The following is a 24,732-nucleotide window of genomic DNA, read 5'->3' on the forward strand; positions in this document are numbered from 1 at the left end:
TAAGCTTTTGGGCGTCTTTTTCAAAATCTTTGGAGGCCAATCGAAACTGCAGTTTTATGCACTGCTTGCTCCAGGAATTTTTGGTAGGGCAGCTAGTTATGGGGTTATATTTTGAAATTTTAAAATTAATACTTAATGCACCTGTATTTAGAATATAATAAACTATTTGTATTTTTAGTCCTTTAAGAAGTAATCTTTATTTTTCACAAAAACGAAGGCAAACAGTTTTCCAGTGCAAGTCGATAGATGGGAAAACAAAGATAACTGTTATGTCTAGCTTTCGGCCAATCGGTTATCGAGAAGTTTCACATATTTTAGCGGGATTACAATCACATGAATTTTTCAAGGATTCGAGAGCCAATGCGGCCACTCCTGGATCTCGTTATATAGCGTCAGTCCGGGACTCTGGGTGCTGATCACCTGGGAACCGGCGATCAGGGCGTAATCCTCGCTCAGCTCCCCCTGTTGCACCCCGCAGGCCAGAAGATTCTTGGCCGCCTGCAGAGCCGCATCCGTTGGAAGTTTATCTGTCGGAGATGGTGGACATATAGTGCTCCAGCTGGAGGAGGACACACGCTTGGAACTCACCCACAAAGTTGCCGATAAAGGCTATTCCCGTGCCGTTGCCATTGTAGCCGTAGGTGTGTGCTCCCCGCAATCCCCAGCCAGTGCCCTCGTAAACAATGCCATCGCTGCCAATCAGGAAGCTGTAAGAGATCACCGGTTACGTAGGTACATATGTACATATGTAGTTACCTCTAAGACCTCAAAACATGATGCTACATATATTGCAATATCATAAAATTAGTAATTTTAAAGCCCCATCCGGCTAAAGCCCGGTTCCTGGAAAATATAACTTGGTACTTCATCAACTACGGATTTCCAATAACTTTAACTGATTCGTGTGGTATTGGTTTCAAAAACCCCCAGCTCAGATTCTACATATGTATATGAAAACGTACTACAACAGTTTTAGTTATAAGTTCTCAAAGCATAAAAGATGCTTACTCAAGTAAACATACATATTATTATACCATTCTTACTTGTAACTGATATCATTGTAGTCCAGTTCGTTTTGATGATAGCTCTGCATGTTCTGTAGGATCTCGGCGCACTTGAGCAGGCCACTGCACTCGCCGGTGACCGTGTGATGGATGACCACATAGCGAATGGGACGGACTTGGTAGTGAAGGCCCAGCGATGGCTTACCTCCCCACTGGCGCTTAAGCTTGATGGGCGGACAATTGGACGCTGGATGACGGGGCTTTCCGGCGGAGACGGAAGCCACGGTGATCCCCAGAAGCACCACAACGGCAGCCACGAAAAGAAGCGAACCCAAGCGAGCGGGAAACATGATGTACAAAGATCTAATGCCGGATGAGAACTGCGCTCTGCGGCTTATCAGTGGGATTTATCACCGCCAGCGATCTGAGCTTTCGCCACTCAATCTAGAGCTTACGATCCCCCAGAACCAAAGGGGACTCCCATCCACTGGCCATCTCCATCTGCCGATCTCTGGATCGTTCGATCCCCGCGTTCTTTGTTCGGTTCTTTTTATGTACCAATCTCGAAAAGCAAAAAATCCAAACAACCATATAAAACAGGTTGCAAACCGATCTGCGTTGGCATTTCCGAATTGCAGATAGTGACAAACGCTACCCCAGAAATAATAAAAGGTTTGTGGCGCTGGAGCGTAGATTATGAATATTTATAATAATCCATTTTAATTACAGATAAGCTCGTACTGATCATGATTCACAGCTCTTCTGATTTGCGAACTTGTGCTGATCTGGTTACGCTTTAACGCTTGATACACTACAATCTCGAATTGATTCCATGGATAAGGTAATTTTTTGTTTTTAATTTTGGCTGAAAAACACTTCGTATTTCTTTATTTAATAAGTATTAAAAGAGCAAATCATTTAAAAATTATTAACAAAACTCTGTATAAGATACGCGAAAATTGGTCAAAAATTGTTGACTAAAATCGGAATGCCTATTTTCTTCCCTAATTTCTCAGTTTTTTGGTTGTCATATTGGTCAGAATGAGGAATGTCATACCTCGTTGAGCTCGTAATTGAATTCCCTATCCACTAGCATTGAAACCTAGAAAATTTTAATTTTGCCCATTTTTCGCAAAAAATCATGATGTAACCTCTTATAAAAAATGCGAGATTTGGTTAAAAAATTAATTTCCCGGAAAATTATGTGAATTGTTAGCTGAGGATGTAAGCTGTTCAAAACATTCGTTCCTTTAGCTGTACGCCTTGATTTGGCTGAACTATGATTGAAAAACCGCAAAAAAAAGGAGAATTTTTGACTAAAATCGGAATGCCAATTTTCTGCCCTAATTTCTCAGTTTTTTGGTTGTCATAATGCAAATAAAGGTCAGAATGAGGAATGTCATACCTCGTTGAGCTCGTAATTGAATTCCCTATCCACTAGCATTGAAACTTAAAAAATTTGCCCATTTTTCGCAAAAAATCATGATGTAACCCCTTATAAAAAATGCGAAAATTGGTGAAAAAGTTAATTTCCCGGAAATTGGTGGGAATTGTTAGCTGAGGATGTTAGCTGCTCAAAACAGTCGGTCTTTTAGCTGTACACCTTGATTTGGCTGAACTATGATTGAAAAACCGCAAAAAAAAGGAGAATTTTTGAGTAAAATCGAAGTCGCTATTTTCTTCCCTAATTTCTCAGTTTTTTGGTTGTCAAAACGCAAAAAAAGGTCAGAATGAGGAATGTCATACCTTGTTGAGCTCGTAATTAGATTCCCAATCCACTAGCAATGAAAACTAAAAAAATTTAATTTTGACCATTTTTTGCAAAAAATCATGATGTAACCCCTTATAAAAAAATGCGAAAATGGGTCAAAAAATTAATTTCTCGGAAAGTGACGGGGATTGTTAGCTGAGGATGTTAGCTGCTCAAAACAGTCGGTCTTTTAACTGTACGCCTTGATTTGGATGAAATATGATTGAAAAACCGCAAAAAAAGAGAGTTTTTGAATAAAGTCGGAATCCCTATTTTCTGCCCCAATTTCTCAGTTTTTTGACTGTCATAATGCAAAAATAGGTCAGAATAAGAAGTGTCATACCTCGTTGAGCTCGTTATTAAATTCCCTATCCACTAGCATTGAAACCTAAAAAATTTTAATTTTGACCATTTTTCGCAAAAAATTATGATGTAAGCCCTTATAAAAAATGCGAAAATTAGTCAAAAAATTAATTTCTCGGAAAGTGACGGGGATTGTTAGCTGAGGATGTTAGTTGCTCAAAACAGTCGGTCTTTCAGCTGTACGCCTTGATTTGGATGAAATATGATTGAAAAACCGCAAAAAAGGAGAATTGACTAAAATCGGAATCCCTATTTTCTTCCCAGATTTCTCAGTTTTTTGGTTGTCACAATGCAAATAAAGGTCAGAATGGGCATGCGAAAATTGGTCAAAACCTTTTTTTCCCGGGAAGTGATGGGGATTGTTAGCTCTCCCTTTCGTAATTATAAAAGCTTACGCACCTTGCATGCCGACATGTCGAACATTCATTCAAGCAGAAATTAATTGAATTAAAAAAAGGAGAAACCGAAGTGCTTATGTCCCCCTTTTGTGCTTAATGGATAATAACAATCATATTCTTTCTTAAAATGGAAGATAAAGGCGGGTTTTTAAGGTGGCCTACATTTGTATTGTTCATATAGAATAGACCATTCAACTTATGGTCAAAGACATGAAAGTACTTTGGATATTAACAATGGGAATATTAAATATGTTACTTAAGTTTTTATTTTATAAAGTCTTGTAACGGTTTCCCTACTTAACTAACATTGAGTTTTTTTGGGATTCAATCTTTCTGCATAGAATAGTGAATAATTTCCAGGAAAGATCAACAATTCTTTAACCATAGAGCTAATAATTGACCCTCATCCGGAGAGCTTTATTCTGATGCCCAGTGTCTATAAATTGCCCATTACTCATGGTGAGTATTTGCATGCCTTAAGGTTCTCCTCCGAAGGCGATCCGCATTGCTTGTGCATTACGCTACCAGCTTGATGAGCTCTGTTTTTCGTTCATTGTGCTGTATTTGTGTTATTGATAAAGACTGTTTGCCTGATAACTGCCACCCACTGGGGCGGGGCTGCCCGGCGTCATCTCCACCATCGCAGCATTACTCATCGACCTCTCGCAGTATTTCAATGGTACACGCAAAACGATCGAACTAATTTGACAACTGAATTACTTTGAATTATATATATATTCTGGAAATATAAAAACTATGGGGTGTAATTGAATATACCACAGTTATAAAAAAGATAGATAAGATAATCGTTATCTATTACTACTGATTTACTGATATACCCTTAATAACTCACAATATATTGAATAGGTTGACTTTATAATATTAGATTTTAAACATAAAATTTGTTTGGTCTCTAATTTTAAGTTTTAAGTTATGTACATTTTGGAAATACAAAAATTATGCAGTCTTATTGAATAGATAATAATTAGATACGTATTACTACTGATTTTGTAAGAGTTATTTGATATAACCCATTATAATTAATAATTTTTTATTATCTTAAACCTTTTTTATGCGACACTAACTCACAATTATTTCTTGCAGTGCACTCTCTTTCGCCTTCACCCACTCTATATGCTCTCCACTCAGGTGGCGCTGAGTCAGAGGAAAAGTTTGATGAGCTTTGATAGTCCACCACCAACTGCCAAGTTCAGTTCCTTTCCTTTTAATTGCCAATCGGGGGGCGGTTAATAATGAACGGTCTCAGGAAAGGGGCGTGGTCGGGGCCCAGTTGCACTTGAAGATTACAAATATTAAGGTTGGCCAGGCCGGCGCTCTGCCGCTCACACGATGACATCATGACGTCAGGCGTCATTTATACCGCGATAGCCTAGCCAGCCAAGTAAATGCGGCCGCCGCCTTTCGGTGAGCGCAACTTGTTGGCGTTGGCTGAACTGCCTTGCGGATACCCTGGACGGAATCGGCGTCGGGTGGCTTGGACTGGGCCAAGGTGAGTGAGACAGAGTTTACTATGGTGCCATATGACAATTATTAGAGCTAGAATTACAGTTCTGGTAACTCAACAGCTTTTTTGTATGATGCTTTAGAACTTTTATAAAAATTGTATGGGTAAAATTGACCAATCCGTATAGTTTCGTATCTGTAAAAAAAAGTTTACAACAAATTTAAAAAATATTGAGGTATATTTTACCATTTACTATTTTTTTTGCTTACCATTTAATAGTACAACTACCATAAAATGGTAGAACGTTATATTTTGTTGGTGAGAGTACCTATTTTCTTGGTAAAATTGACAATTCCGTGGTTTGGAACCATTTAACTATTAAAATATATTACCTAAAATTTTTTTGTTTATAGGAGTATTAACCATATGCCTAAAAACATTTTTTTTTTGATTACATTCGTCATTTAAAAAATTTGCTTACCATTTGGTAAGGTGTGTATATTTTGTTGGTGAGAGTCACTATTTTCTTTGTAAAAATTACAATTCGGTGGATTGGCACCATTTAACTTTTAAAATATATTACCTGACATTTTTTTGTGTGTAGGGGAGTTAACCGTATACCTTAAAACATTTTCTTTTCTTTTTTTTAACTACATTCGTCATTTAAATAATTCTTATTATGTTGATTGTGTTTCTGCGCTTTTTGGGAAGTGACTAAGAACTGTAAAAAGATTAGTAGCACACTAGGGAAACAGGAAGTTGACTATTGAATCATATGATAACATTTTCTGAATTTTTTGAACTAAAAACTGTTTGTTAAAAGTATATTTTCTAATCCAATTCTAATCTAATTCTCACTTGAATCTGCTGAAGATTTCTACTTGAGGGGACCTACCTCGCAGAGCTTTCCAGGGCATCCGCTGGGTCGGGAGGCAGTTGGTCCGTCTGGAAGCCTGCTGCTACCTCTTGTTTTGTTTTCGCTCCCGGCTGCGTCGACTGCGACGCAGAAACTAAGGCAGCAAACGCTTTTATTTTTCAGTTTCGATTTCAGTTTCGTTAGCAGCGTGCGCGCGAAAAGACGCAAAAGTCGAGAAGTGCGAGAAAAACCAGTTGACTAAAAGTCCTACGCCGAATTTTGAGAAAAGTAAGAGTAAGATCTACACACACCGAAAGCTATAGATATATAGAGGTACACAAAATTCATTTCGCTGGGACTATATGTGTTTATAATTTTTTTTTTTTTTTTTTTTTCCTTTTTTTTTTGTATGTACATATGTTGGAAAAGCGCGAGGAATTTGAATTTTCGGTACTTTGCTGTGCAGTAAAGTGTTGCTATTTGTTCCTACAAGTATTTCCATTAAACTGCATTATTATTGGCAGCGATGATATCATTTCCAGAGGTCGAAATCGCGAAACGAATGCGAACCGTGTTTGCTGGGGAGTGCAAAAGTAAAAATTTTCTTATCAGCAGGCGTGTTTTTCATTTTCTATATTGATTGGATGTTGTCATTTAGAAATGGTTAAGAGCGGCCTTTTTCATCTTTTCTGGCAACGGAAATACCTTCGAGGGCCCAAAACAACCTGTTGCCCAAGTTGGTTAGCATATATATTGTGATCATGATATGACTATGATATCATTCCATGCTTCAGCGGAAATCCACCGCCTAATCATCATTCAAAATGGTTAATATTTTGTTTTCATTGAGTATCGCACATGGTTCTTGTTTTTTGTCGCTTTTGTTTAGTGTTTTGATTTTGGTTTTGGTGTTACGCTTTGGAATTTGGGGCCACACCCCCTGCCATCCCCTTGGAATACCACTTCTGTGAATTTTGATGAGCATCATCGGCATTGTCTGTAAGTTGTGGCAATTGCGTCACCGATGGCGTCATCGTCTTGTCTCGACTAATGCGTCGTCGATTTTGAGGAAGGTCTGAGTTCTGAAATCCAACCCCATTACATTCCCATCTGAACTTGTAAAGCACGTTTGATTTCGAGGTTTTGCTTTTCTAAGCAACATATTTTCTTGTTTTTTGTTTTGTTTACCTTGTTTATGGATTCTATAAATATGTATATTGATATTATCAAAAGCTTCATATATTAGAACTATACATTTATCAGGTACTACTTGAAAAATTTTTAAAATGAGCGTTAAAACTCGGAAACATTTTGAAAACGATTTATAAAGAAGTTTAACATTTGGCAATAAAACAATTACAATCCTAATAAATGTATATTTTATAGGTATATAAACTAAATTGTCCGCACAGCGATAAACTTTTATTTGTTTGTATTTGAACTATGGTTTCCGTTTTAATGGTAAACAAATTGGACACCATTTTGAAGGCAGAATGAAGTCTTTACAACCCACAGATTCCCGAATCAATCAATTCGAACAGAGAAAATGAAGCTTTGCAAAGAAGAATTTGCAAATGTGTTCCATTAATCCCCCGCCCACACTATCTGTATCTTTAAGTGTGTGCCCCAATTTCGGGTTCGCTTCGGATTTTCTCAGCTTTTCCAACTAACAGCAGGCAGCAGACCATAAAGTTCATGACGTTTTGGCATATATGTGTATCTGTATTCTCCTAGGCGAACATATAGACGTGCGATTCATATATTTTGTTCGCTGCCGATCCCCGAAAAAGGGGGGACTTGTTTAAAGGGGGGGGACTATGGGGCAGGGTGGAAAGTCGACGGTCAAGTAAATAGATTTTTCCGATTCTCCCACTGATGCTTCAATAACGCTTTTGGCGCTTTTTCGCCTGCCCAAGTTTCGTTCGCTCGCGAGGCCGGCATTGAAAATTGTTTTAAAATTAGACAAAAACCAAAAAGCAAAAAATCCAAAACACAAAAACAGCAACAAATAGATGTCCGAAAATACACAAACATTGTATGGATACTGTGCAGATCGATGGGCGTGGCAAGGGCGTTCGATTTGTAACAGCTGGCCAACAGAACAAAAAAAACATGCCATATGAATTACGATATTTGGGAGATCTGTTCAAAATATTTACTTATCATTTCATGGAATACAAAACATGTGAATCACCAGTGAAATATACTCACTATGACAAATATAGGTTAGATATTAACATTAAAGAATTTAAATTGGATAAGACTATATAAGGCCAAACATCTATTTGTCTACATCCTAAAAAAGGGGAAATAATAAAAATCCCTGGAATATATCTATAATACGATGTCTAAAACTCATTCCACCATAACTTACCATCATTTCTAACCACCTTTTTTAATTTCCAGACCCCACCTTTAACTCCCCAAAGAGAACCACCGAAACAAAGCCAAGATGTCGCACTCAGTCACCATTACCCGCACCACCACCAGCACCACCAACACCTCCTACATTGTCCTGAATACGGGCTATCTGAAGACCTTCCCCGGAATTCTCAAGCTCTTCGAGCTGGTGAGTTAAAAATTAAAAACACCTTTTCATTTGTAAGTAATCATTATTGATTTGCCGCAGATCATCGGTGCCGCCATTGTGGGAATTCTGGCGTACAACTTCCAGGATTTCCATAGATATTACTACGGCCAGCAGGATCTGTTTCATTATCTCATGGGCGTCACCTTTATGATAGGGACGTTCTGCTTACTCCTGGCCTGTCTCACGTCGCTGAGCACGGGTGGCATTATTGCCAAGACGATCTATGTGAGTATGCTCCGGAAATATCATTGAAAAAGATCCTTAAATCAAACATTCGCATTCTGGAAAGCATTATAAAATTCAAATAACTATAATTGCATGGTGTTAAACTACTTTTTCACTGTATTCTCAAACAAATCAGTTAATACTACTCAGTTAGGAATTTTAAAAAATACTATAGTATAGGTGTACTCTAATATCCCAAGCAACTTGAAGACATTTTTACGATCCATGAGTAATAATATATGACAATACAGCAAATTGCAGTAGTTATAGTATATAAAAGGCTTATAAATAATAGTTATAGACCTTGAAAATAGAACTGTATTTGAATACATATTTTCCTTTTTGCAGGAGCTGATCTACCACAGCGTGGCCGCCATCTTGATCCTGGCCTCGTCCACCTTCCTGCTGATCAGGTTACGCGACGTGAAGCACGATTCCTATATGGTGGCCGGAATTTTGGGCCTGGTCAATGCGGTGCTCTACTTCATCAGCGCCTTTTTGGCCCACCGATCCTACCGCGGCATTTAAGCACCAACCAAACAAACCCACCCCGCCCACTCGGCAAATCTCCCCGCCCCTTTGGCGAGTGTTCAAGTGGAATCCGCAATCTCGAAGCATTTGTTCTTCCCACATCTAACCATTGGCCATACGATGAGGAGGAGGAGGCGCGAGCCCAGGGATAGATATAGATGTACAGAATACAGAAAGTGGGTGCCAAGCGGCGATATCTTTGTTGTACTGTGAAACGTTCTTTGGCGCTAGTTACACTTACTTATACTTTTACCGATATATACAAGTTTTTTTTGTCTCACTTTCTTTTATACCAAACAGATTGTCATGTATTCGAATAAAAATGTGTGTCTAAATGTTTTTCTATACATTTTCTTCGGTGTTTCTATTTCATTGTGCTTCTGCGGTTTGGTTAAACTAGGATATTTCTTTCAACAATTCTTATTTTCTGAATAGAAAACACGAACGTTCGATAAAAAAAATAAAAGGCGACTTAAAAAAATGTAAGATTTGCGACTTAATTTTGTAGGCTAGTGTAATCAATTTGTTCTTTTCATTTTCAAAAGTGCAGCATACTTTTGGGGTCAATTTTTATTCAGTTTGGTTAAAAAAGTGTTGCATTCTTTTAGGCCGCATATTAAATGTTAACAGCTGTAAAGTAGCTGTTACTTTAATGTAGCCAAAAAATAAGCATAATAAATTAAATATTCCTTCCGTAAAAAGTAAATAAATTACTTTAAGGGGAATACTTTTAAAGATTGAAACAGAAGAGAAACCAGTATTTCAGCCCCATTTTAGCAGAAAGCCTTCCCTTGAGTAGACAACAAACTTTATTCATTTTTATAGTTTTTATTGAATATATTTTAAATTAGTTATCTATAAAATAATTACTATATAATATAATATATAATAGAATTTGCATCTTTGTTTGTCTTCTCATAGAAATAGATTCTCTAAACACAAAAAATCAATTGAAATTACTAAGAATTAAAACACACATCTCGCTCCATCTGGCGCAGATTTTATTATATGCTGGCTGAAAGGCCGCGTTCTTCGCGTTTAACTACTAATGTACATATACAGTAAACACAAATAAGTGGTTTAGGTGTAATAAAAAAAATCATAGTAATTAAGAGAAGTACACGCAAGTATTAAATATAAAAGAAAAGGGTAATCGATTACGATAAATTAAGCATTTTTCTTCATTAACAATTAACTGACCCTCCATCGATCGCCGACCACACAAACGTTTTGCCTAATAAATATATATCAAGCTTTAAGATATGATTATCGAAAAAAAAAGAATTACATTATATGCGCTGCTGTCTGCATTTTGCATTCTGCATTCTGCTTGCTGGAAATATATACAAAAACCGACTTAAAACGAGGAGAACTGGGGAATCTGGGATCTGGATCTGGATTTGGATCGGAATCAGGATTGGGTTCGGATATTGTAGATGTGGGGGCCTACGTGAGTTAAGCAATTAGTTCTCTCCCTTTAGATTTCCTCTTATATGATCCATGTGGCTTCTTCTTCTAAGTAATGTAATGTATTCTAGGCAACATTTAAGCAACGATTTGAACGATTGAACACACACCGAGACACACGATTAACAATTTTGCTTGGCTTTTAACATTCTCTAAATTCTCATCCCTCTAGGCGAATAACACGGTATGCTATATGATTGATTATCATCTGATTGATGCACTGATTGGCCGATTAACAAACGCTCTACATAACCAATGGCGGGCTCTCAACTGACACGTTTCTCCCTATTTTTTGGTACATATATATGCTATGTGTAGTCTATATGTGTGTATGCATATGTGTATAAAGATAATGTATATAGGGGTTGTATAATTTATGCTAGGCCAAAGGGCTTACTTGCTTGCCTTGTGGACCAAAAATTGACATTATATATTCGTTGAAACAATGAACTCTATCCTCGCCTTTTGTTCTCTTCCTAAACTTCTTCGTTCTTTTTTTTTTTGTGTGTTTCCTCTAAACGCATAACAAACATGGATGATATGTCTACCAAAAATTCCGTTGAAATCAGCTTACTTTACTACTCCTCCTAACGCCTATCTTTTATCTCTTTCGTTTTGCTTAAATTTTCACTCACAATTCGCATTCTCGTGACTTTAGCTAAGTAGGTTTTCGTTTTTTCTAGTATGTGTGGGGGATGTTGCGGGTCGCCCAGACACGGTTGCCACCGAACAAGTCCGATATTCTATATAATTGTTGTTTAAATCTCCACATTCATGTGGGCAAAAATTAAAACATTCTTGTATTTTTCAACTTATTAAAACGTAAGGTTTGGTACGAAAATGAAAATGTTTGAATTTCCTTTATCTAAATTAGGGGGTTCTCTTGAGTGGCAACCGTGTTTCTGTGGGACTCCTAGATGCTAAGGCCGTAAAACATTAACTAAACTAAGCTCAAATCAAAATCAATGCATCATCGTCGTCTTGCCAGTCTGGCGGATGATTCCCTCTCCGCTTCCACGACCACTTCCGTTTCCATAACCACTTCCATCTCCCGCTGCAGCACCAGTTCCAATTCCAGTTCAAGTTCCCGGTCCCGTTCCCGTTCTCATTTCCATTTCCGTTCCATCTCCACCGGCTTCCCACCGCTGATCCATTTCCATAGCCATAGCTCCTCAAATCGCCACTTGGCCACCTAGTGATCCTGCAGCTAGGTGACTCGCAGCCGCTCCTGCTCCTGCTCCTGCTCCTCTTCGCCTTCTGCCAGTGGGCGGTGGTCGGGGGAGGGTTAGGGGGCGTGGTCGTCGTGGCAGCCATGGCAGCTGGTGGTTACATGCAGCACAGGAAGCGATGAAAGAAACTTTTGGCATTGCGGCTGGCCCGGCTGGCCCTTAGCTAACAGATGATACCCTGATCCAGGCTCAAGTTGTTGGTGGCGGCCACGGCGGCGGCATTCTTTGCCGCAATCACCACATGATGGTGATGATGATGGTGATGGTGGTGCATATGATGGTGGTGCAGATGGTGGGCGGCACTCGCTGTCTTCCCTGAGCTGCTGCTGCTGCTGCTGCTGTTGCTGCTGCTGGCGGAGGAGGTGGCTGTGGCTGTGGCTGTTGCTGGAGCGGCACTGTGGCTGGCCGGCGCTGTGCTGCTGGCCAATCGCTGGCTGTGGATCAGCAGGGTGGCGGTGCTGCTGGATGTGGTGGTGGTGGGGCTGCTGCCAGGACTCGGACTCGGGCTCGAAATGCTGCTGCTGCATCCATTCTGCGGCGTCTGCAGCTTCTTGTACACCGTGGTCAACGGCTCCGAGGCTCGTCGAATGCTGTTCATCCGGACCGACGCCGCCGCCGTCGTCGTTGGCGAATGCAGCCCACTGCCGCTGGTCATCGATCCACCACTACGCCGGGCCATGGCCGGACCGCTCGATTCCTCCAGCTGGAATTTCTTGACCAGCGCTTTGACGGACGTGGCCGAGCCATTCGACTCGCCCGTCGGCGTCTTGCGGATCACCTTGGGCGTGGTGGGTGCGTCGGGGAAGAGGGTGAGTGTGGCCACCACGGTGGCATCCTCGATGCCATTGGAGCTGCCCAACTGGATGGTGGCCACTGGCTTCTTTACAAACGTGGCCGTATACGTGTTCTCCTTGTCCGAATCCGAGGCTCGTCGCGTCGGCGTCACAATCTGGGTGGGTTTGTGGATGTGACCATTAGTGTTACCATTGCTGGTTAGCGTGTGGATGGCCGTGGTGGTCTCAGAGCTGGGACTGCTCAGGAGCTTGCTGGTGGCAATGGGGATCTTGGAGATGCTGCCGCTGCTGTTCGCCCGATGGTGGCCATTGTGCGTCGGTTTGCTGTGGCTGCCGGATTTGGCTAGCTGGTGTGGCTGTTGCTGCTGCTGCTGATGCTGCTGCTGGGCAGGTGGCTGCTGCTGTTGGGTTGGCTCTGTCGCTGGCTCCTCGACGGTCTGTCCCTCGTCCTCCTCCTCGTCGACGGGCTCCTCTTCGTCCTCCACCTCCTCCTCGTCGTCGTCCTCCTCCTCCTCCTCTTCCTCTTCGGCATCGCTCTGGGGCTGCAGATAGATCTGTCTGTCCAGGGAACAGTCGTCCTTCAGCCAAATGTGCTCCAAGCAGCCGGCGGCACTCATGCGATCGCTATAAAAACAGGGATATATCATTAGTATATAATATCTTGTTGCATAATTAACTAATATTTAAGTAGATTTTTATTGACTACCTATTATAAGGTTAACGAAAACAATAATGAATAATCAAAATGACACGTACAGGAAATCCACTGACTGCATCAAAACTAAGGTTACAAATTGAACAAATTGACGAATAAATAAATCAAAGCAACGGAAAGGTCTAAATTCCATTGTTATAAATCAATGAATTCTTATGAACTTATGACAATAGCATGCATTACAATTTTAAATTAATTTTTATAGCATTTTTGTATCAATGAGTAAAACGATTTAAATATTTATAATTTTAAAATAACGATCTAAACCACAATTACAAATTACTGACCACAAAATTAAGAATGGGATTTCTATTTTCCAGTTATTCATTCTTAATTGAGCATCATTAATTAATAATAACTTGGAATTCACCATCAAAAATACTAAAAGATGATGGGGATTTCCATACTTTTGTTTTTATAATCTATTTCAGATAGGAAATCAATGGTTTTTAATATGCGGTATATATCTTTTCAGTGTGGTATTCAACATCCCAAAGGGACACTCACTTTGGCTTAATTCGCAATGCGCGACGGATGAAGTCGATGGCCACCGGCGAGACGCCGCCGAAGAGGTTGTCCGGGAAGGTGAGGGCGCACTGCGAGATGTTGAGGAAGGTCTCCTGCTTGGTGTCGCCGCCGAAGGGCGAGAATCCGGATAGCAGCACGTAGGTGAGCACGCCCACCGACCAGATGTCCGTCAGCAGGGACAGCGGCTCGTACTGCAGCACCTCGGGGGCCACGTAGTCGGGTGTTCCAGCCATCTCCCTTACATTGATGCCCTCGCTCACCACCCGCGAGATCCCAAAGTCGCAAAGTTTCAATCCATCTGGTTCCGAAAAACAAAAAGAATCCATTAGTTAAGTACAAATCCTAAGTGACCAAAGCAATACCCACCTTCTATGCGCTCGCCGGCGAGCAGGATGTTCTGCGGCTTGAGGTCCAAGTGGGCAATGGAGCGGTCGTGCAGGAACTTCAGCGCCTTGAGCACCTCCCTCATGCAGTGGCGGCCCTGCGCCTCCGTCAGGCACTCCTCGTTGTCCAGGATCGTCTGCAGCTCGCCACCAGTGGCCCTGCGAAGAGGATATGTGATTTTAATATAGAGTTTGCCCATTAGGTATTTAAAAAGCTGATAAAAAATTCTTAAATCTTAAGATAAGAAAACTTAAGAGTTATAAATGAAGACTTGTAAAAAAAAAACCTGATTGAGAATAGTATATAAACATAGTGTGAATAAACCCCAAAAAAGGTACATATATATTAAAGGTATGAGGTCAAACATTACATACTTTATTATAAAATAAAAGCATAGAGAAAATATGCTTTTAAATCCTCATTTAATTAAGGTCTTATGCCACTTGCTTGATATTTGACCAACTGGACTGGATTTATTTTAAAAAGCCATGATAAACTAAACATGATTTAATGTATAAATTCATTAAAAAGTTGAGCTGTAGATTCCTACTCTAGATTGCAATAACCTTTTAAAATAAATCCAATCTGTTATTTAAGAATCAAGCTGGTGTCATAAGGCCTTAAATATCAAAATGTTTAAATATAAATTTAAATTTAGAGATAAAAACCTTAAAAGAACTTAGTATATATTAAATAATTAATGAAAATAAATTCATTAAAAAGTTGAGCTGTAGATTCCTACTCTAGATTGTAATAGCCTTTAAAAATAAATCCAGTCAGTTAGTTAAGAATCAAGCTGGTGTCATAAGGCCTTAAATATCAAAATCAAAATGTTAAAATATAAATTTAAATTTAGAGATAAAAACCGCAAAAGAACTTAGTATATATTAAATAATTAATGAAAATAAATGCATTGAAAAGTTGAGCTGTAGATTCCTTCTCTAGATTGTAATATCCATATAAAATAAACCCAATCAGTTATTTAAGAATCAAGCTGGTGTCATAAGGCCTTAAATATCAAAAAGTTTAAATATAAATTTAAATTTAGAGATAAGAACCCCACAAAAAAAGGGTTTAAAAGGGTTATTCTATACAAAATTGGATAGTTTAGACTTATTTATAAGTAGGAAAGAATAGTACTTACAGCTCCAGCAGGAGTGCTGTGTCCGAGCGCGTCTCGTGGACGGCGTTGAGGTTGACGATGTTGTCCTCGCCCTCGCAGAGCATCAGCACCGCGATCTCGTGCTTGATCTCCTTGTCGCTGCTCTGCGCCCGGCGCCTCCTCTTCAGGAACTTCGCCGCGAAGTGCGAGCCTGTGTTCTTGTGGATGGCGCGGCGAACGGCGGCGAATTTGCCCCTGTGAATGGAGGATGGAATATCGATAAGGTGGGGATTATTATCGAGTGGTTTCTGTTCTTTTACGACCAACTAGCAGCCAGCAACCAGCAACCAGCCCACACAGTGCGTGAGCCAGCTCCAAACATTTTTCATTCATAAGTTAAGTGGATTTGGGCCGAGTTGCGGAGAGGAGAAAACAAACGTTGGTCAGTTATGTGACACTACGAAAAATATGGGTACATATATGGGAATGTCTATTGGTTAGAAATACTTCAAAAGAAGTAGTTTCCTAATTTTAGAGATGTTTTTTTTTATAATTTCCCTGAACTTTCAATCAAGATCATTACTAAAAAGAAACCAATTGTAAATTTTCCAAATATCCCAGCAGATGGTGTATTCCCAACTCTTATGAATCCCACATCACAAGCATTTATAAACCTTTGATTACCCAAACAAACGTGTATAGTAATAATCTCATTATCTGTATCAAGTATGGAATATTCAAATTTTTTTTGTAGTGCACAAATCGAACAAAATGTGACTCAACGCGACGCCTTTTGACAAAGTACGTGCCATAATGAAGCAATTGCGCTTCCGGCAACAGGCAAACAACTAAACAACCAAACAACTAAAACAGCAACACTATTGCCAACACTTAAAGCAACAACTGGCGAAGCGGCAGCCAAGCCAAGCCAGGCCAAGCAAGAACAGGAGCCAATGGCGGTGGCCAGAAGAAAGAAACTTTGGTGACAAAGCTGGCATACCAAATAGTTGACCAGCTGCTTCTCTCGTGGTTCGGCGGCTCCTCCATCCAATCCAGCCCCTTTGTGGCAGGGGGCTTACTACCCCACCACCCACCTCTTCCTGCCAAGAAGACGATCACGCAAGCTTCGATCAGTTAAATGGGATTGGGAATGGGAATGGCTAAAGAGGAGGAAGTATTTCGATCACATCCCCCATTCAGATACTCTTACTCCTTGGAAAACGACTTGTTTTCGATTTATTAAAATCGATATTATCGATGTTTTTGCTTTGGATTTCAAATTTGATCGATATTTGTCGATACTAGCTCCTAACTTCAATTAGTGATATAATTAGACATTCAAGAAACTCTGCCTAAAATGTGATTATATTTTAGTCGATACATTTATTATTTATTAAAATCGATATTATCGATGTTTTTGCTTTGGATTTCAAATTTAATCGATATTTGTTGATATTAGCTCCCAACTTCAATTAGTGATATAATTAGACATTCAAGAAACTCTGCCTAAAATGTGATTCGATTTTAGTCGATACATTTTGTTTCATTTCCGATTACAGATCGATTACATAAGTTTTTTAATGTTTTAAAAACCTTTTTACAGAAATTTAAGTAAATAGGATAAGAGGCAATATGGCAAATAATCCTTGATTTCTCTGCTCCCTTGATTGCCCATCGATGTCACTTAGCTAATGAGCTCCTCCCATCTCAAAGGGGATTCTTTTGGCTGGCCATCAATAATGAGCAGCGCTTGGCCGTCGTCGCCTTCGCTGGACTGGTTTTCTAATTGCCCCCTCTGGCTGAGATCGCGCCGCCGTCCCTGCCCGCCGGGCGCTTGGCTGTCAAGTGGTGTGTCTGCGTTCCGGCAGCCAAAGTTCTAACCCCCCTCCCTCAACTGTCCGCCGCCCCTGGTAACTGTCCCTGTCTCTTTCCCTGACATTGACAGCGGACAGACGACAACAACAAACATTGACTTGGACTCGGGCGCTCCTGTCTTTCTACGTCTATTTACCCTCCCGCTTTCTCCAGCTCCTACAGTGACATTTCTTGTCTGGTCTTACAGAGAGAGAAAACTATCTAAAACTAGAAAATATTTTTTAAAGATTTTTTAAAATGAAAAAACATGATTATGGTATTTTATAAAAATATTTAGAAGAACTATATCTAGAAAATTAATTAGATATACCAAAAATGTTAGTAACATTTATAGATACAATCTCATTTTTTTTAATAAACGTTATGTCACTCTAAAATATTTAAAATGCTTTTCTCCCTGTATGCCCATGACTAGAATCGGCTGCCGTGTTTTGCATTTGGGCCAGTCTACAGTCACAACTAAACAAACAACAAAACGTCTAGTGTTGCGGATCATAAAATAAAAGTTGGCCCGACATCAAATTGAAATATTTAAAGCCTGCAGCCCCGCAAGCAACTGCAACAAGCCACTCAGAACATAAACATATGGAAGGAAGTCTGGCCACAACTCAATCCCGAATGGTTTCGGATTCATGTTTTTGTTTGATTTAATTAGCAAGGCGATTTGCATACACGATGAGAATAAACAAAATGCAACAATGTTGCCTGGGAATATGGTATCATATGGGGGACAACACTTCATCATGTGGGGGTAGTGCGCTAGCGCTTGGCAAATGGGGATTTGGGGTATGGGTAGGATACAGAAACTGAGGTTCTATTTTAAGCGGCTAATTTAAGCGCGTATTACTATCTTTGGTTCTTATCGTCTTTATTCCTATCACTAATTATAGGGTATAAAAAGTTCCGATCATCCAGCTAAACGTAGCGACTTGGCAAATGGGGATTTCAGGTATGGTATGGGTATGGTATGGTATGGTATGGTATAAAAACTGACAATCTATTTTAAGCAGCTTATTTAAGCCCGTATTCTAATCTTTGGTTATTATCTTATAGATATATATATAATATAAAGAGTTCCGATCATTCAGCTAAACGTAGCGTGTTGGTATATGGGAATTTCGGGTATGGTATGGTATAAAAACTGACGTTCCATTTTAAGCAGCTAATTTAAGTCCGTATTCTAATCTTTGGTTATTATCTTATAGATTTCTCTCACTACTTCCAGGGTATAAAAAGTTCCAATCATCCAGCTAAAAAGAGGGTCTCTGCATTACCATAAATTTTAATTAAATTACAATTTTTGCACTCCTCACTTCCCAGCGCAAAAGCAACAACATTGCCTAATTGGGCAAGGTCTTTTCTGATCGTAATAAAGTTATTGCCCTCTTCTACTCTCCTTTTTGGAATTTTATCTGCTCTTCTGTTTTTATTTTTGCTTTTTTAGTTTTTTTTTTTTTTTTTTTTTTTTTGGTTTCTTGTCCGTTACGTAAGACAGTTGAAATGCTTTTGGCACGACTTTTTGGATTGGATGGATTTTTGGATTTCTCGATTTTGTTTTGTTTACAGTTGGGAGATGACGCAGCCATAGGATTAAGTCAAAGTTAAAGGGCTAGAAATCTGGGAAATCAAGAAATATATAAAACTTTGGGCCAATATTTACGTTTACTACCCAAAAATGAAAAAATTTCCTTGTAGTTTCCACTCAAATTTAAAATATTCGAGCAATGATTTATGTTTTTTAGAACTCTCTAGACAGAGAAATCTCATAGATAGTATTTTAAGGTTTAAAAAATAATAAAATAAGTTTATATATTTTAATTATTATTTCGATCGCAAGTTTTTTTAAGCATTTATGGGCAGTAAAAAGTGTCCAGTACTTGGTTAACTGAACTTTAAAAGGTCGAACAAAATGATGATGATGATGATATAGGGGAAAAATGAGACGGGTAGGTATGTATGGCAATGGCTGAGTTCATGGTTGATCGGTGGCGGAGAATTAAACTGGACACACCCACGCAGCTCTGCCCTTTTTTCTTTTCGTTTTTTGCTTTTGAAAGCTCTTGACAAAACATAATAAATAAATAATAAACGCTTTATAGAGATGCCAAAAATTCGAGTGTGAATTTTGTTCGATTTGAAGTGGAATCGGAGAAGATTCTAAAATTGGTCAGCTTTGGCTGGTTTTTTTTTTTTTTTTTGATGTTGATCGTCTCAAATGATCGCCAATTGATCGGATCTACATACAAACATGGCATACGCGGCGGCCCCTTCTTAACCCCTTAAATGCTGATTTCTTGATCCACCGAAAAGAGACGACAAACTCAACTGGAGAGACCGCTGATCTAAAACAAAGAGCCAAATATGGTGGCGTTTAAAAACGCGCACAAAACGCGGCGCGTGCACGTGTCAAGATAATGCCAGCTGAAGGGGGTTCAAATGGGGCACAGAGGGGCACTGAGGGGTTAAGACTCGATGATGGGGGGCTCCAAGCTTCAAGCTCCCAAGACTGCGCAATATTTACATTGCCCTTTTCCAGTCATTTACCGCCAGGCTGAGAGATTGGAAAACAATAAGCAAAAACGCAAGAAAATTGGGAAAATAAACCGAAAATGTTGCGAAAGTCTTTATAAGGTGTTGATTGAGGATCCGCAGAAAAGGTACTGTAAACAATATTTGATTTATTTACTGGATGGTTTTATTTTTGGTTGGACTACGTTGCCTAATTATCCTAATTTCCAGGTATACAAAATAAGATAGATCACAACCAAGTTGTTTATAATTTTTGAAAAATATTTAATGGCCACATTTGTATAGATTTATATTTATTAATCTTTCAATTAGTAAATTTTCTCTGCGTTTCGGTTCCTTTTTTTTGGCTTTTGGTTTTTTTTCGAACATATCCCCCGATAAGTGATCTGTGTGATGGCTCTTTCGTTTAACTCTCTCCCTCATAAAACAAATCACCCGCAAAAATGTGCAAATAATTTTAAAGTGCCCCTGTCGCAGTCGTCTTCCTTGTGGCCTGTTTGGATTTTTGTTTTTTGTTTACCCAGCTCAATTAAATAAACAACCAACAAAGCACCAAAAGCAACCACACAGAGAGCCAGAAAAGCGGCCCCCTTTAATTTTCCTATAGCAGATTGCAGATCGTATTGTTTCATTTGGATTTTTTCGGTTGTTTATGGCTTTTTAATTGTTTTCGCCTTTCGCTCGTGGGGCTCGTGTTTACGCATTCCTCCTCTTGAGCGGGTCAGTTTTGGTTTTTGTGGCTTTTTGAATTTAGTTGGATCGGCTTTTTAACTTAGTCGGTGGATTAGGCAAATATGTATACCAAAATCCAAACAAACAAACAAATAAACAAACAGATCAGAACAGAACATCAAACAGCAGCTGCAGCATTCGATTGGCAAATCGCATTGAGATCGCTGTAATTTCCCAACTCCCCCACATCGCATTTCGATCTAATCATTTCGATTCTAAATCCAATTCCGATTCCCATTCTAATGCTAATGCGATGCGGAACAATGTCACCTGCATTCATTAGCTAATTTGCAATTGCAAATTGAAGTTTGTGTTTTGTTAACAAGGTGCAAATTGTTAGGCGGGTGTGCTGTTTGTTCTAGCCAAAAGGTTAGCCAGTCGGCCAAAAGCGGCAATCGGCTCATGGGAAATGGCTGAAATATTTCGATTCATAACGATTTCGAAGGTCCCGCGCTTTCCCGTTCGCTTTAATTAAATATCAATTATGATTTCAATGGTATGGTAATTATAGTTGCGGTTTTTTGGCGTTACAATTAATAGTGGGCACGATTTAATGAGAAAGTAATTGGTTGGATTTTGCATTTTATATATTTTAATTGCCTTCTTTTATAAACTTTATTGCCGTTATTTAATCGAAGTGATTGGTTATATTATTTGCTTCGAGTTAAAAATTACGTTTTTTAAACTTTTAAATTTATTTTGAATGATAATAACAGATATTCTTGTTGTTTGTTGGCTAAGTTTCGGATTTAATATGATAGGATTTAACTGATAGGTTTTATTTATTGTAAAATCATATCAAGTACTTACTGCACATTTTAAAACGCAAGTCTTCTTGTATTTGATTTGATTTTCCAATGCTGTCAATAACTTTAATAGATTTTCTTCGTATTTTGTCATTTTATTTCTATACAAATAGCTTGAGCGCCATTTAGATGCATTTTACGGAATGGGCTGGCTATATATAATGCCCAACCTTTCCAGGTGCCCAGATATTCCCCCTCTGTGGCTTTACAATAACATTTTTGCAACTTGCACTTCTCGACGAACTGAAGAATTTCAGCTTCCTCTTCTTCTGCCCAGCATCTTCGACGTTTTCTTTTCTTTTCTTGGATGTTTTTCTTTTTTTTTTTCCTTTTATTTCTGCCTTTGATGGTCTGGGCCCAAAGTGCAGCTAAGTGTTGTTGCTTTTCCTGTTGCAGTTGCTGTTGTTGTTGTTGTTGTTGGGCTGGATGGATGCTTTTAGCACAGTGCAGCGAAAGAGAGAGACGGCTATACGGGGGCCAGAAAGAGAGAGGGCGAGTGCAATGAACCAGGAGTGAAGTGCAGAGTGGAGTCATCATCGTCATCGTCATCCTCATCCTCATCCTCATCGGCATCCCCATTCCCATAACCATCCTCATCCCCATCCCCATCCCCATACCCATTCCACAATCCCCATTCCCATCCACATTTAACGTCAGGCCAACTAATAGTTTTCTTTTTTGACTGACTGTTTGAAAGGTGACTAACGAGACAAGAGACATTCGTGCACTCAGCCACAAAAATGTCACCGAAATTAACAACAAACACACGGGATATCCTTTGTAAAACAAGGTTTTTAAAATAAGGAGGTTTGAGAACGTAATGCTCTTAAATCTTGAAACATACCAGCCAAAGGGTATCGAAATACTTACATTTATCAACGTATAACAAATTGTATTTCTTAACAAAACTATCAACAAACAAAAGGGATATCCTTTGTAAAACAAGGTTTATAAAATAAGAAGGTTTGAGAACGTAATGCTCTTGAATCTTGAAACTTACCAACCAAAGCGTATCGAAATATATACATTTATCAACGTATAACAAATTGTATTTCTTAACAAAACCATCAACAAACAAAAGGGATATCCTTTGTAAAACAAGGTTTATAAAATAAGAAGGTTTGAGAACGTAATGCTCTTGAATTTTGAAACTTACCAACCAAAAGGTATCGAAATATATACATTTTTACAACGCATAACAAATGTTATTTGTTAACAAAATCAACAAACAAATGCGTATCCTTGTTAAAACAAGGATAGAAAATAATAACGTTTGAGAACGTTATACTCTTGAATCTTGAAACCTACCAATCAAAAGGTATCGAAGCAGTGAATTTCCCAACGCATTATAAATTTCATTTATTGACATTTTCTTTTAAATAATAATTACATAAATTCTCCCAGTGTGCTGGATTGTTTCTAATGTGACAATTAAATTTGTCAGGAAATCCAAGCAGTGCGAAGAATGTGTGCAAGCAGTGCATTGCCCAGAGGAGAAATGCAAGAATGCCTCGCGTGGAAAAGAGACGGCCTGCGGGCGAGCGAAAGAGAGATGAGATGAAGAGATGAGGGCCCATGCGTCACGATAATATTATTAAGCTGCAGGGCAGCCAGTGCATCCAGAATGGTATGGGGACTGGTGACTGGGGATCGGGGATGGGGTTCCCAGGAGAGCAGGAGACAAGCCTCTTGTTATGCAAATAAAAACACAAGACAAACACGAATCGGTGGACGGGCAGGGGCCCAACGAGGTGGTTCTGATTAGGTTTTTGACCCACAAAATGTCAACAAACCAAGGCAAGGGCAGTTTCAGTAAAGGGAAAAACAAACAGACGAGGACAAGCGAATAGGCAAGTGTCAAACTACAAGGATAAGTCACTTGAGTATTTGCGTTTTTGTAAACAAAATAAGAGGCTTGAAAGAAAAGTGTTATGCAATTTAAATTTATAAAGAAGATTTCTTAAAACTTTTCAATAACATTAATTTAAGAACCTTTTTCTTCTTCGCTTGATAAATTAAAGGTAGGTTTTAAATATCTTTATTTAAATGTCCATGTATCTTACATTTTTCATATTTATTTAATTTCTATAGCTTTTCTATTTGATGTATTTTCAATATTATTTTAAAGAATTCGCTTTGCGAGGTGTGCAACTACTTTGTACGAGCCATCAAAGAACTGAATTCACGTTTCTTTTCAGATTTGCCCGGCCTTTGTCCAAATAATATTTCATTTCCCGTTTGGCCAGCTATCAGAATAAATCACAAATTGAAACCCACTCGGAGATTCATATGATTTTGTTTCATTGTGCGATGATTATGATATTGTTGGCTTTTCGTCGGGCACTTTCCAATTTGCAAATTGACATCAATAATTTCCGTTAAATGTGCCAATTGTTAATGCGTCTTAGAGCCCCCGGTTGGCGGCTTTTTCGACGATCGCTTGGCCATTTTTGGTCAGCTTAAAAAAAAAGAGGAGGTGAAAAAAAACTCGACTGTGACGGGCGGAGCGGCAAAAAACGCGCACAAATCGCGTGGGCGTCGCGCGCGCTTTGTTTTTAATTGTGGACAAATTTGGTCAGAGCTTAAAGGCAAAACACAGCGCGTGTGTTTCTGTGTGTGTACTTAATTCATTTAATAATTTTGCGTTCGTTTCATTTTATTTCGAGTTTGAGTTCGAGTTTTGCCGTAGCCAAGGATTAATTTCTTTGTGTGTTATTTCATTAATTTGCAGCTTTGTTTGCTCTTGGCACACACAAAACTCAAAACACAAGCAGCACAAAACCCATATGACATGCTCTGCATTTTTTGCGCCTTGCATTCTGCGTTTAGCATAAAGCATTCAGCATTTCCTTTTTTAATTAAGCCGTGTCAAAGCCCCCGACGAGGGGTTGTCAACAGGGACAGGTTCACAATCGGGTGTCCTGAATGCAGGATGCTTTTGTTTTTCCTCCTTTTGTTTTTATTTAATTCATACATTTTTCTTCCATTTTTTTTTTATTTGCATTTCATACTTTGTTTATCTGCCTGGGCGAAGAGAGATTTTGCCTTCGCTTTAAGACACTTGACATTATTACGAGGAGCTTACAGACACATGCCTGCGAATAAAATCGCATATTCATATGCAGAGTTGTACGAAAAGAGCCTGGAATGTAGGTGGTGTACAGTGAGTGCCAAAAGTATGGTTTTTATAGTAGAGATCCCATAAAATAAAATAATATTTTAAAGATAATCCTCCAGCTTTATTCAAATATATCCACATTTACTTGTTAATCCCTATATGGCATGATAATGCTTTACAAGATATATTTATAGTAGACAATAATATCTCGATAGTAAACAAAATTTTTAATCATAATCATCCGCCAGCTTTAATAAAATATACCTATCCA

At 39.0% G+C, this 24,732-nt stretch overlaps 3 protein-coding genes across 9 annotated transcripts in view; 1 reads left to right on the forward strand and 2 right to left on the reverse strand.

Annotated features, from left to right (window-relative positions):
- Nucleotides 1-171: 171 nt before the first annotated feature.
- On the reverse strand, nucleotides 172-1,572 carry LOC119557400 (peptidoglycan-recognition protein SA). The gene is made up of 3 exons (XM_037870145.1): nucleotides 1,044-1,572; nucleotides 589-707; nucleotides 172-527 (listed from the first exon to the last, which is right to left on the reverse strand). Exons 1-3 carry the CDS (start codon nucleotides 1,352-1,354, stop codon nucleotides 343-345), a joined length of 615 nt encoding a protein of 204 aa, XP_037726073.1. The 5' UTR covers nucleotides 1,355-1,572; the 3' UTR covers nucleotides 172-342.
- A 3,435-nt stretch (nucleotides 1,573-5,007) lies between these two features.
- On the forward strand, nucleotides 5,008-9,531 carry LOC119557401. Of its 4 annotated transcripts, none has more exons than XM_037870147.1 (4): nucleotides 5,008-5,025; nucleotides 8,243-8,405; nucleotides 8,466-8,651; nucleotides 9,000-9,531. In XM_037870147.1, exons 2-4 carry the CDS (start codon nucleotides 8,289-8,291, stop codon nucleotides 9,177-9,179), a joined length of 483 nt encoding a protein of 160 aa, XP_037726075.1. In that variant the 5' UTR covers nucleotides 5,008-5,025; nucleotides 8,243-8,288; the 3' UTR covers nucleotides 9,180-9,531. The 4 variants fall into 4 exon arrangements, with proteins under 4 accessions (XP_037726075.1, XP_037726074.1, XP_037726077.1 ...); XM_037870146.1 differs by lacking the exon at nucleotides 5,008-5,025 and adding an exon at nucleotides 6,020-6,124; XM_037870149.1 differs by lacking the exon at nucleotides 5,008-5,025 and adding an exon at nucleotides 6,116-6,130.
- A 2,378-nt stretch (nucleotides 9,532-11,909) lies between these two features.
- The window catches only part of LOC119556116 (death-associated protein kinase related), a 59,417-nt gene continuing 46,594 nt past the window's right edge, over nucleotides 11,910-24,732 (reverse strand). For all 4 annotated transcript variants that reach the window (XM_037867988.1, XM_037867987.1, XM_037867991.1 and 1 more), the window contains 4 exons: nucleotides 15,444-15,656; nucleotides 14,282-14,457; nucleotides 13,895-14,213; nucleotides 11,910-13,296 (listed from right to left, as the gene is read on the reverse strand). In XM_037867988.1, coding sequence (XP_037723916.1) covers nucleotides 12,042-13,296; nucleotides 13,895-14,213; nucleotides 14,282-14,457; nucleotides 15,444-15,656 — 1,963 coding nt within the window. In that variant the 3' untranslated portion in view covers nucleotides 11,910-12,041. The remainder of the gene's footprint in view (nucleotides 13,297-13,894; nucleotides 14,214-14,281; nucleotides 14,458-15,443; nucleotides 15,657-24,732) is intronic.

The sequence above is a fragment of the Drosophila subpulchrella genome, chromosome X (assembly GCF_014743375.2).
Source record: "Drosophila subpulchrella strain 33 F10 #4 breed RU33 chromosome X, RU_Dsub_v1.1 Primary Assembly, whole genome shotgun sequence".
In the NCBI taxonomy this organism is placed as follows: Eukaryota; Metazoa; Arthropoda; class Insecta; order Diptera; family Drosophilidae; genus Drosophila; species Drosophila subpulchrella.

What these genes read in the sequence shown, in the direction of transcription:
- LOC119557400 (XM_037870145.1), bottom strand. Translation starts at nt 1,354, where the DNA reads ATGTTTCCCGCTCGCTTGGGTTCGCTTCTTTTCGTGGCTGCCGTTGTG. An exon ending in TACAATGATATCAGTTACAA is followed by an intron (nt 708 to 1,043) that starts GTAAGAATGGTA and finishes GATCTCTTACAG; the next exon opens with CTTCCTGATTGGCAGCGATG. An exon ending in CTTTATCGGCAACTTTGTGG is followed by an intron (nt 528 to 588) that starts GTGAGTTCCAAG and finishes CATCTCCGACAG; the next exon opens with ATAAACTTCCAACGGATGCG.
- LOC119557401 (XM_037870147.1), top strand. Translation starts at nt 8,289, where the DNA reads ATGTCGCACTCAGTCACCATTACCCGCACCACCACCAGCACCACCAAC. An exon ending in TTCTCAAGCTCTTCGAGCTG is followed by an intron (nt 8,406 to 8,465) that starts GTGAGTTAAAAA and finishes GATTTGCCGCAG; the next exon opens with ATCATCGGTGCCGCCATTGT. An exon ending in TTATTGCCAAGACGATCTAT is followed by an intron (nt 8,652 to 8,999) that starts GTGAGTATGCTC and finishes TCCTTTTTGCAG; the next exon opens with GAGCTGATCTACCACAGCGT.